We start from the raw sequence: 12,189 nt of genomic DNA on the forward strand, positions 1-12,189 counted from the left end.
ATCTCTAATAATGGGGTTGTACTTGTTTGGTTATTCAATAAAAAAGTAAATATTGATATAAAAGCTACAATTATTTTAACGCGACAACTTTTATCAATTTATTTTTAGGAGAACATTCCGAAATTGGAACCCGGCAAATCGGAACTTGTTACCAAATTGGCAACGAAACGAGCCTCCTGTTTCTCCATTTACACAAAACAACAAATCATTGTATTTCACTTAAACTTTTGTCAAGACCTGATAACCAGTTTGTAAAACATGCAACCGGTGCCTTATCATTATTCAAGCCCCCGAATGCAATTCACTTTCTCGATTTAAATTTAGCAGATCGTCGTAAATAAACGCACTGACTTCTGGCCTGTAATTCCCATGTATATCATATCGAACTGCCTGTTCCGGATGGCGGTAACCAGAATCCCACGTCGATATAAAACACTTAAGTGCCTACCCCGGAGACATTTCAATTAGCAGATGTGTGGGGCACGCACGTTACTTGCCGACTAGCCAAGCAACTTAATTGTGTATGTACTAACTGTATCGATAAGCCATCGGAATAAGTCAATCCCCCGAATCGGGTCTGGTGCATGCTAATTAACTTCCTCATCGGTGATTCACACCGTCTGCGGGAGATACCGATCGGCCAAATTACTCTAAAGTTTTCCACACTATTGCCCGGAACTAGAGGTCTGTGAACACCTCAACCGACCTTAAATGTGTTTTTTATGGGTTTGTTTATTTTTCTGTGTCAAAAAAGGCTGCGAAAGCAGAGACCAATTGCCGACTAGGCACACAAAGCGTTGATAAAAATCGAATAAATTCCGAGCTCAACTCTCTCGGACAAGCTCGGTTCAACGGTCGCGTTTAATTCGATATGATAGTTGCCCATGTCTGCGATAAGTCTGGTTCTCCACAATGGGACGTGTGTGAGTGAGCTTCCTCCGTAGTGTGTGAAAATTGTATTATCTAGCCTCACTTGCGACTAAGTACGAGTATAAAATGCGTCTGTCATAATTTTTGCATGCCCAACACAAAAGCGTCAGAACACCCGCGATCCGACATCATTTCAATTCCGGCAGCCAGCCAAACAGTTAGCTCTGATCTCTGTTCGGTCCAGAACTAAACTAATTCTCACATTACGTATACGCCGCGTTCCACGGCCAGACAGTGTTTCATTGATTGCCCACTAATTGATAATTTCGGCTTCAAAATGGGTAAGTCAGACGACCTAGTTAATAAGTGTATCGCCAGAGTGTTTGTATTCGGCTGCCATTGATTTGTTACCCCGCTGCCGAGTGCTGATAAATTGATCATTGAGTGTCGCCCTGAATTATTATAAATATCAAAAATGATAATAACTTGTGCTCTGATTAGGGCCCACATCAAACGTATTATCACAGTGAGCATGAACAAAGTTAGTGAGATAGTGTTTCCCCAAATCAACGTGTTACCTTTTTTGATTAGTTTCCATCTGGCTTCACAGCGATCGGTCCACATTGTATTGTGCTTTATTATATTTGTTCAGTAAGTTTCTTGATTTCTCAATATTTCCTTAAGGATGTAAAATATCAGTAAAATTTGGTTGATAATAATTAATCTAAAAGTAATCTTTTTATGAAAAAGCTAAGGATCCTTTCCCAATTTTTGAACATATTTTGTTATTGTCATTATTATCATTGTTGATCTTGGCAATACTGTTGTTTTTAAACGTTTCTAAGAATTGCTACGTTTCGCACTTTTATAATTTTATTTTTAATTACATTAAAATGATAAACATACTTAAAAACTTATAGATGGCTATACAAAAAATGAAACAATTCAAATATGTATGCAACTTTATCTAAGTTGAATTTTTAAATCAAAATTGAATCATCTCTTTCATGGACATACAAATAAAAGTGGAGCATAAGTCGAGTTGAGCATAACAAAAGTTTCCACTGTACGTGTGAACTAATTAATACCTTGAATAAAAACTTCCAGATGTAAGAGTTCTGTAAGCGAGTAGAAATCAGGTAGAGCCCTCAAAGATTATAGCCAACTTCGCGATTTAATCAGTAACCGACGGCTGTTACTCAACATATCACTTTTAAATGCCAGACTTTTTGTGTGCGTAGCCAACATTTGGAATCGTATCTATTTACTCAATCAATGGAAAAAACACTTAATTTCGGAGGCGGTGGAATAGGGTCTTATCAAATGGACATGTCTAAAATGTCTATCTCGTCACTAAACCACCGATCTGTCTCAGTGTGTTATTAATTATATAGCACTTTTGACTTTTTTAATTACTTTTTTTATTACATATTGGTGTATTTCCACCCTGATAGCAATTTCAAAAACGCCCCTTTTTGTCTGTCAGGTTATAAACATTAAAATGTCAACACTATCAAGAATTTTAAAACAACAACACTTTTAAAAACACATTTGTTTAGCAAGCACAAATAGCAGGTTTGCAAAATGTCATAGATAACCTTAAGTGGAAGAAGTTAATAAAATTATGTGTCCGAATCATTCGACAAGCTTATCAACAGGGGTTTGAGCAATCCATATTGGTCCGCTCAGTTTGAGTTATTACCAGAAACCCCAACGAAGGAATTCTTTGAAGAAGGCCTATAAATTAATAATAAATGCAATATATACTGCAATCTTTCATTAATAAAGTTGACTAGTTCTCTGTACAATGTCAAAACAAGAATGTCGTTACGTAATAATTGCAGTTTTCATAGAGGATCAATTTTCTAAAGAAACTTGCAATTTGAAGATCAATCTTAAGTGTTTTATTTAGCTAGCCCAGGTGTTCCCGGACCACTAACTTGTTGAGATACTAACCTAGGCAGATATGACAACCGACGCTGTTCCAAGAGCCTTTCACACCCCCTTCACGTGTCTCGCCTTGGTAACAGAAATTGTGTCACCACCTTTGATCTGGAACTAGCTAAATAAATCCAAGGACAGTGCCGTAAAGGTGCATCGGAAATTACTTAACAATTACCAATCGTAATCAAAACTTTATTTACGCATTCGGTGACATTTGTTTTTATTTAGAAATAAAGTGGGTTACAGGGAGTCCACTTGTAGATTAGTAAGCCCCATAGAGACATATATTTACACAGAAACAAATTAATACGGAAACCTCTTATAATGTTAATGCATTTTATTTATGAAAACAAGTAAAATGTGGATTAAAATTAAAAGAAGTTGTGGTGTGTCAACAACCATTCCGTTTTTCCTTAAAAGTATACAAAGTTTAAGTTCGGTTGAAATTTGGATTACCGAGATTTCTAGGGGTTTTTTGTAAATAGTTATTCCATTTTTTTCAATGTACATATGCCAGGACTGAAGTGGGCCGGTCGCCCTTTTGCCGGCGGGTCGGCGAAGCAAACAAATTGAGATTGGGGCACAGTTTTTGCTGTACCACCTTATCACATTACATATGTGGGAATACGTATATGGGCCAGTTCAAGTGCAAAATGCACACAAATAGCGCAATTCCGACCAAAACAAGGCACAACAAAAATATTGAGATTCCGATCCGATGCCGATGACAGAGAGAGTGTGGATCGGGAGAAGGCAGCTCCGGTGATACTACAAACACTATTCGCAGTCCCAATAGCCTATAGATGGGTTTGCCGTGGAACGGGAGGCGCTACCCTGATAAGATAATGCACGTGTAAGAGCACTCGTCAAGTCGAGTGTCGGTGAGCATTACTGGACGTGTATTGATTTCGAATGCCCGCCATATAAGGTGAAAAATCTTTAAATTCGCGCGATTCGGCGATTCGAGCAGCACAACAGCTCTTCAGGGAGGCGACATCGGTTTCTATTTTAATTGCGGATCCTGCTCGAGTGGGATTACTTCGCTTTGAAGGATTTTTTTTCTGTAAGGATGTGCAAAAGTGAACCACCATCAATTTTAATCCCCAGAAACAAAGTGATTAAGTCCCGCTGCTAGTGACGTTGTTTTGAATTCATTACACAAATCTGCGAAGTGTCAACCGTGATTACACAGGCAGATACAAATAAATAAATTAATTAGCATCGCCAATGCGACGGAATTAAATTGTTCATAGTTCCATTAAAATAATTTGGTAATTTATCGCATTAAATAATGAACAGACTGCAGTTCCGCCTTCGTTTAACTGCTGTAATATCAACTCCTAATGATGTATATAGATTTTAATGGCTAATGATTCGATAACTTGATGATTTAAAAATTGGCGGATAATGTGATGAAGCATTGGTGAATTGAGGCGGAATCATGGGAACATTTTTGGCTTCCTCTCGCATATGGTGGCGTATGAGTCATGGCCTCAAAGAAATCAAGTCAGTGCCAAGTTCTGACCATTTGAACTTACAACCGATTGAATTACAAATGGGGATAGCATCATTAATCCAAGTCAACTGAATTGCTAATGAGGACTTTCGCTTTTTTACTCTTTCGCTCTTGCAGCTGCTTCTGTACACTTTAAGTCGGCAAGATGCCCTCAGTAAACCGGGAGGAAGAGAGCGGAGCGCCGTATTCCTACACGGAAGTCAGTACGTTTCAGATCAGCGAAGGAAACACTCGAAATATGTCACCCGAACCGGTCAAGTCCGGTCGCATTTTTCTGGCTGCCGTGGCAGGTGAGTGCAAATATCATTAAGTGCAAATATAATATAACTCTTTAAGCAAGGAAATTGATCAAATAACTGATTAGACAAGAGTGTATGTAACTTAAATACAATTTAAGTTGAAAGTTACACGAATGCCTGCAAATAAGCCATTTCTTTAAACATTAGGAAATACTGACATCGTCATATCAAAAATATATATTTTAAAATATATTTGTTGAAATATACATACCTTTCGGTCATTCCCACGATATATACTTAAGATGTACATTGTATTTTATATTTGCATTCCAAGGTCTATGACATTGGGTCCCAGTTGAACAATAATATTATACATTTGGTTCAAAAATAAATTAGCTACAAAACATAAAAGAAAAAAAATGAGAAAAGATACCAAATTAACATAAATAAATGTTACCTATAAGATAATAATTTAAAACACATAAATTATATTTTAAATTACTTAATTGCGATTTATCTATCAGCCAACTTATCCGCATTTGTGGTGGGCACCACCCTTGGATGGACCTCACCAATCGGACCCAAGCTCAAGGCTGCGGACACATCAGACTCACCGCTGAGCAGGCCCATCACCTCCGATGAAGATGCCTGGATCTCGTCCCTGATTGCCGTCGGAGCCCTGGTGGCTCCCTTCGTGGCCGGTCCCATGGCCGACCGCATTGGCCGGAAGTGGGTGCTCCTCTCCAGCAGCCTCTTCTTCGTCCTGGCCTTCGGCTTGAACATGGTCGCCTCCCAGGTGTGGATCCTCTACATGTCTCGACTGATCCAAGGATTCGGCGTCGGCTTTGTGATGACCGTGCAGCCAATGTATGTGGGTGAGATCTCCACGGCCAATGTGCGCGGTGCCACCGGATCCCTGATGCAGCTCTTCATAGTGGGTAAGTCGAACAATCAGTTAGCAGATTCTGTTCGTTGGAATATTATATTAGCAAATGAAGTCAACTTAAAACTAGTTTATATACAAATACGGGTAGGACTTTACTTACATCACTTATGTTTCAACACCGATAAAGTATTTCTTCTCCATGTCAAAAGACGGACCTTCCTTATTAATATTTTGGTGTCAAAAACATATAACATATGCTTAGATCAGGGACCAAAAAATATTTGTAACATTTAAATTGTGTTTTGATATTATTTATTAAAATTTAAAAAAAATATTTTTTTAAAACTCAAGTGTCGATTGTTTTTGGTCTAAACAATTAACCCACTGTTAAGGCATAACTACAAGTTAATATGGCGAGTATTGTTTGATCTAATTTTTAAATGATTTTTTCCCCAGGTGGAATTCTTTATGTCTACGCCATTGGACCGTATGTCTCCTACCAAGCTCTGCAGTGGTGCTGCATTGTGGTGCCCGTGGTCTTCGACTTGGTCTTCTACATGATGCCCGAGAGTCCCTACTACTTTGCTGGAAAGGGTCGCAAGTCGGAGGCCTTGAAGTCGCTGCAGTTCCTCCGCGGCCAGACTGCCGAGGGCGTGCACGACGAGATGGCGGAGATCCAGGCCAACGTGGAGGAGGCGATGGCCAACAAGGGCACCATGATGGATCTGTTCAAGAACGCTGGCAACCGCAGGGCACTGTTCATCTGCGCCGGCTTGATCTCCTTCCAGCAGTTGTCGGGCATCAACGTGGTGCTCTTTAACAGCCAGTCGATCTTCGCCAGTGCCAACACCGGGTTGGATCCTGCCATTGCGACCATTATCATCGGATGTGTCCAGGTAGGCTCCTCCGCACTGACTCCTTTGGTGGCCGATCGCCTGGGCAGGAAGGTCATGCTACTGACGTCCTCCAGTGTGATGTCCATCGGACTGGCGGCCCTCGGAGCATTCTTCTATATGCAGCTGGTTAAAGGCGACATCTCCAGCGTGGTCTGGATGCCGGTTCCTGCCCTGATCATCTACAACATTGTGTACTGCACGGGCTTTGGACCGCTTCCGTGGGCGGTGCTTGGAGAGATGTTCCCGGCGAACATCAAGTCGGCGGCCTCCTCCGTGGTGGCCAGCACCTGCTGGACCCTGGGCTTCCTGGTCACCTTCTTCTATCCCAGCCTGGATGCCCTGGGATCCTACTACGCCTTCTGGCTGTTTGCCGTCTGCATGGTGGTGGCCTTCTTCTTCGTTCTCTTCGTGGTGATGGAGACGAAGGGCCTCAGCCTGCAGGAGATCCAGGATCGACTCAACGGCAAGCGTAACTAGGAGGAAGATCCTGTAGTTGATGATGCCCTAGATTCCATAGTGATCTTTAACGTACGTCTAAGGTCAATTTGCAAGTATTTTATTGGATAGTTTTGTAAGCCTGAACTCAATTGTTACACGTTTTCCTGTTAATTTGTAAACAAAAAGTTAGTAATAATAATTATGATAAAGCTTAAAAAAAGATTTTTATTGGTGTGAAAAAAAGTCGATGGCCTCGCCTATTAGATGCCGGTTACTCAGCTTAAGGGATATGCTTAAAGCAGCTCTGCTTTTTTCACTAACACACCTAGCAAGCAACCTATCTTCTTCTTCTATAGCGCTACTTGGCCTACAGCGCCAACTAGCCTATAGCGCCCCTAGCGCCTTGGAGGCGTATTAGTAAAAACAGCTTATTTGCCACATATCGTAAGCAATCTAATCTTTAATGACTAGTCCGATATTAACTATTTTCGGCATTTGTATACCTATTTATAATAAGGACAAACTCTCATTTAAATTTAAATTTACATTTAAATTTTTTTTACAAAATATTAAAAAATCTGGGCGCTAGACAAGCTTTAGTGTTATAGTCGATTGTGGGCGTTAGAGTGGGCCTCGCACCCTGCTAAACCAAACTTGCTCTGAGCAGGAAGCCCAAAAATCTGCATGCCACGTCCCAACACTCCAGCTCTTATAGTTTCTGAGATCTCAGCGCTTATACGGTAAGACGGACATGGCTAGATCGACTCCGCTAGTGATCCTAAACAATCCGAACCGTCGGAAACGCTCCCTCCTACCTGTTCTAACGAATGTAGTATTTTTTTGCTCTACGAGTAACAAAGAAGAACGCTAGAGTCGAGTTCCTCGACTATCAGACACCCGTTACTCAGATAAAGCGAGCAAAATGGAGATGGAGATATCAAACAGCAAAGCGAGATTGCAAAGCGCCACCTACACGCGATTTTAATATATGGTAGTGTGGGCGGCAGATAGACTTAAGCGTTGTGTGGGAAACTTTTATTAGGTCAATCGATATGTATTGACGTGACCAATACATTAAAGCTAAAATGTTTTCTACCATTAAAGCGTGGGCGCCACAGTTTTGGGAGGTTTGTGGGCGTTACTGGAAACTTTTTTTTTTGGGTCAATCGATATGTATTGACAAGACCAATATATTATAGTTAGCAGTTTTATTCCAGCACTTAAACTGAAGGAGTCACAGTGTTGGACGGTTTGTGGGAGTGAGAGTGGGCGTTGCATTTTCGCATTACAAACTTGCACTGCGTACCAAGATAAGGAATCTAAATCTAAAGTCTCAACTCTCTAGCTTTTATAGTTTTTGAGATCATAGCGTTCATACACACAGGCAGACAGACGGACATGGCTAGATCGACTCGGCTGCTCCTGATCAAGAATATATCAACTTTATGGGTTCGGAGACACTGAACACATTTTGTAAAATGTCGTCACAAACTTTGGCGATCCCTAGTGGAATCTGAATGTGAAATTTTAACTCTATATCTTCAAAAACGTGGGCATTAGGCAAAACCTATCGTTATGAGTGTTTGTGGGACGATCTATCCTCCATAACCCCCCGTGGATCCGTGCATCCAATTTATAACATTTATAATTTTCGAGATATTAGCGTTGACGTACAGACAGACAGACGGCAATGGCTATTTGGACTCGGCTAGTGATCCCGACCGAAAATATATATTCCTTATAGGGTCGGAAATGCTTCCTTCTACCACTTATATACTTTCCGACGCATACAAATAGGAGAATCTTATTTGAAAGCTCTGTTAAAATTATTTGTTTCATTAGAACATCCCAATCAATGAAGTGTATCTTTTCATGCTAACAAAGTAATCATTAATTTGAAGACAAATATCACTGTGTTACAAATATGGACCTTTATTTATTTACGTCGATGGCTGCTGGAAAGATAACGAGTTTCAAATGTTTTTACGGACTAATTCGGTGCAAAAAGAGCAAAAACAGACATTTTTCTACTTTGAGGTCTTTTTTAGGAGAACTTTTTATCACAATTCAAAATGTCGATTAAAAAAAAAAGAAGATTTTCTAACAGCCATCGAGATATATTTTTGATGCTACGTAGTGTATTTAACAAAACCCCCGAAGATATGCACTGAATTTTATTTCGTTTGCCTTTGAATTCGCCGTGAAATTTGCGTTTATGTTAAATTTAACTTGAAAGTATGAATTGAATGTAATCCAAGTGTAAAGTGCACCTAAACCAATGTTTCTAAAATATCGGTAAATTTCATGGAATTTGCCATTGAATCATTCAAGATTAAATCGAAGTATGACCGATTCCTGTTCTTAATATATGTTCTATATATAAGCGATGTCTTGTTATACAATGACCATGTTCACCGGAACTACATGTCACCATATACAATAAAAGTTAATTTTCTCCAAGTAACTATCAAGTACATATCTGGCAAGTTACTTATCAAAATGTTCTTAATACACAATAGCTTGGAATAAGTTAGTCTTGCCTAATCAAGCATACGCCTCATCTGGATCACTTAAAAATACAGAAACACAAAAAAACTAAAAAACTGTTTTACCGCAATGGCGCAGAGCTCGAAAGATGCCGCGTTGGCCGAAATGGATTTGATCTTTCTGGACACTATTCTGCCCAGGTGCTGCAAGGACATAACCACCACGCAAGCGTTCTTCAAGGACTACACAGCCGAAAAGCCGAAGCGAACCGTCACCGCATTTCGGAAGCAAACGGATCCTGCCTTGATTTCGGGCCATTACGCGAACAATCTGAAGGTTCGAGGGCAGGAGTTGAAGACAAGGACTTGGCCGCGATCCATGGACTGGCGCGAGGAGTATGCCCAGTTCGTCAAGCGCAACAAGTGGTGCAACGAGGAGATTTACAAGCTCTTCTTCGTGCACCCGCCCGTCGACTACTATCAAATCAAGGAATATCTGCGGGACCTGCTCAAAACCACGTATATCTCGGACTACTCGCCTAACCAGTACAAATCGCTCAAAAGCCAGCGCAAGCAAAGGGTACGGCTCGATGCTGACGGCATTGACTATCAGACGACCTATGGCAACTATCACAATCGCATTCAGGAGGAGGATCCGTTCAAGTCGAACCTTATTCTAGAACCAGGGTCAAGTGGCAAAAAGATGGACATTGACAAATTCGCCAAAGAGATGCGCAAACTGTTCACCAAGTACAATCTTACAACATATTACGACACAATCTGCCTCCCAGCGTTGATAAAGGCCAAGGATGGTATTATGCCATCGGGGCCGATCGATCGCTACACCCTTCGCAAACATTAAATGGAACTCAGTTCACCGCGATGGTTAAAAAGGTTCTTAAAATTGTACTGATATGGCAATTGTGACTAAATAAATAGGCATTACACATTAATTGCATTATGTTACAAATGGGCATTTATTTATTGACCTCGATGAATACCGAAGAACCCCGTTGGCTTAGATACACCATTCTCAAATGCGTGTGCAAAAAAGAGAATATTCTCGCAAAAGGGTGCTCAGCCAAAATTCTACAAGAAATGATCCTCGATGAACCCCAATTTCTAAGTAATTTACACTAAGAAATAACGACGATCAGCCTAGGCTCTCTTGTAACTGAATTTCTCGGATGCTTTTTAATCACTTGCTATCCTGGCAGTCAGTTGATTCAGAATACGGCATTGTTTGTGGACGTTTGAGCGGACGTGGACATTTATTATTAATGTCAATTGATAGGTACTGAGAAACCCAATTTATTTCATTTAAAATTTTTACTCTGGCATCAAAAAAAATGGAAGGAAAAACCCAAAAAGGCCTGCAGGCGGTGAAAAAGGACGCCTAATCCAAGCTGTTGGTCAGCATTGTGGAACTTGACCCACAGAAAGCAATACCATAACAAGCCAAATTCCATTGAGAAGCCTATTAGGGAGGAGCATGCCGAGTGGGACGTCACCCTGGCCAAAAGAATTTGATTAAATTGTACTACTAACCACCAGTAATACGATCTCCGACGAGCTCTCCGTTGGGAAATCGCTGCACTCCACCACAAAACAAAACAGAAAACATTTATTTCAAAGTTTTGGCGGTGCGCAAAGGCCCCAAAGTTTCGCTATAAGTACGTGTCATACCATACCATTTCTTGTTAAAATTTCAAACGAAAACTCAATAAATTATAATAAATTATTAATCCTGAAAAATCCTTGGATGACGTGTTCAATATCAAACACGCTACGGAATTTCAGGTATATGAAGAGCAATATATCACTATCGATAGCCTAAAAGTAAATATCCGTACAACCATCCAAGGAAACAAAAATATGTACATTTAAAATGGTTGTATATGAATTTGTATTTTTTTCTGCTTACTACGTTAAGTTAATCTACTAATAAAATATTTACGTTTAAGGGATGTGTGTATTTTGCTAACGCAACAGTAAATAGTTTATAAACTATCAAAAATAATGCAAAAATAGCTTTACAAGTTTTATCCAATGTGTTTATAATTCCCAACTGGGCCTAGCGGTTCGTACCCCTAGACTCCCAAGCCAAACTATGAAAAGTTAAGACTTGACTTAATACATATGTATATTCTCTTAAGTCTTCAACATACTTCCACACTAGCTGGAATTCACCTGTAAAAGGTGCAATTTGAAAATGGCTTGTTTTTATTTAGCTTAAAAATTACCATGCTACAGTGACATATCTACGAATTTAATTAATAACTTGGTCAATTTTAGATATATTTACTATAAAAACAATTCACTAACTATATATTTTGGGTTGGGTCCATACTACTAATTTTATATCCTTGCAGAGGGTATTATGAATTCAGTCAGAAGTTTGCAACGCAGTGAAGGACACGTTTCCGACCTCATAAAGTATATATATTCTTGATCAGCATCACTAGACGAGTCGATCTAGCCATGTCCGTCTGTCCGCCCGTTTCTACGCAAACTAGTCTCTCAGCTTTAAAGCTATCGGGCTTGAACTTTCCCAAATGTCTTCTTTCTTTTGTAGGTAGTATATAAGTCGGAACCAGCCGGATCGGACAACTATATCTTATAGCTCCCATAGGAATAATCAAAAAAAATATATATACATATAACCTCGTACGCTTGCCATACGAACGATCGGAAAACTGGTGGGAAAATAATATAAAACAAATTATAGCTTCGGTGTTTTTTGACATATTATCTTATACTATTGGGAATTCGTATTTTTAAGAATTTCGAATTAAATTTAATAAAAATCGGACGACTCTAACATATTCATAGCTGTCAAAGAAACGGTCAGAGGAATAATGAAATAATTATTTTTAAAAAATTTGCTTTGTTGATTTTGATCGTATTTTCTTTT

General features: G+C 39.7%; 2 protein-coding genes across 3 annotated transcripts; both read left to right on the forward strand.

The window, feature by feature from the left end:
• The first annotated feature begins 1,057 nt into the window (after nucleotides 1-1,057).
• Nucleotides 1,058-6,975, forward strand: LOC108014380 (facilitated trehalose transporter Tret1). Of its 2 annotated transcripts, none has more exons than XM_017080482.4 (4): nucleotides 1,058-1,211; nucleotides 4,448-4,620; nucleotides 5,094-5,507; nucleotides 5,912-6,975. In XM_017080482.4, exons 2-4 carry the CDS (start codon nucleotides 4,476-4,478, stop codon nucleotides 6,826-6,828), a joined length of 1,476 nt encoding a protein of 491 aa, XP_016935971.3. In that variant the 5' UTR covers nucleotides 1,058-1,211; nucleotides 4,448-4,475; the 3' UTR covers nucleotides 6,829-6,975. The 2 variants fall into 2 exon arrangements, with proteins under 2 accessions (XP_016935971.3, XP_016935970.3); XM_017080481.4 differs by lacking the exon at nucleotides 1,058-1,211 and adding an exon at nucleotides 3,722-3,877.
• A 2,349-nt stretch (nucleotides 6,976-9,324) lies between these two features.
• LOC108014368 (uncharacterized) lies at nucleotides 9,325-11,242 on the forward strand. The gene has a single exon (XM_017080459.4). It carries the CDS (start codon nucleotides 9,406-9,408, stop codon nucleotides 10,135-10,137), a length of 732 nt encoding a protein of 243 aa, XP_016935948.1. The 5' UTR covers nucleotides 9,325-9,405; the 3' UTR covers nucleotides 10,138-11,242.
• The last annotated feature ends 947 nt before the right edge of the window (nucleotides 11,243-12,189 follow it).

Source organism: Drosophila suzukii, chromosome 3 (assembly GCF_043229965.1).
Source record: "Drosophila suzukii chromosome 3, CBGP_Dsuzu_IsoJpt1.0, whole genome shotgun sequence".
Taxonomy (NCBI): Eukaryota; Metazoa; Arthropoda; class Insecta; order Diptera; family Drosophilidae; genus Drosophila; species Drosophila suzukii.

Excerpts from the sequence above, each read along its gene's own strand:
- LOC108014368 (XM_017080459.4), top strand. The coding sequence starts at position 9,406 with ATGGCGCAGAGCTCGAAAGATGCCGCGTTGGCCGAAATGGATTTGATC.
- LOC108014380 (XM_017080482.4), top strand. The coding sequence starts at position 4,476 with ATGCCCTCAGTAAACCGGGAGGAAGAGAGCGGAGCGCCGTATTCCTAC. Across the intron at positions 4,621-5,093 it reads TTTTCTGGCTGCCGTGGCAG|CCAACTTATCCGCATTTGTG; the intron begins GTGAGTGCAAAT and ends TTTATCTATCAG. Across the intron at positions 5,508-5,911 it reads GATGCAGCTCTTCATAGTGG|GTGGAATTCTTTATGTCTAC; the intron begins GTAAGTCGAACA and ends TTTTTTCCCCAG.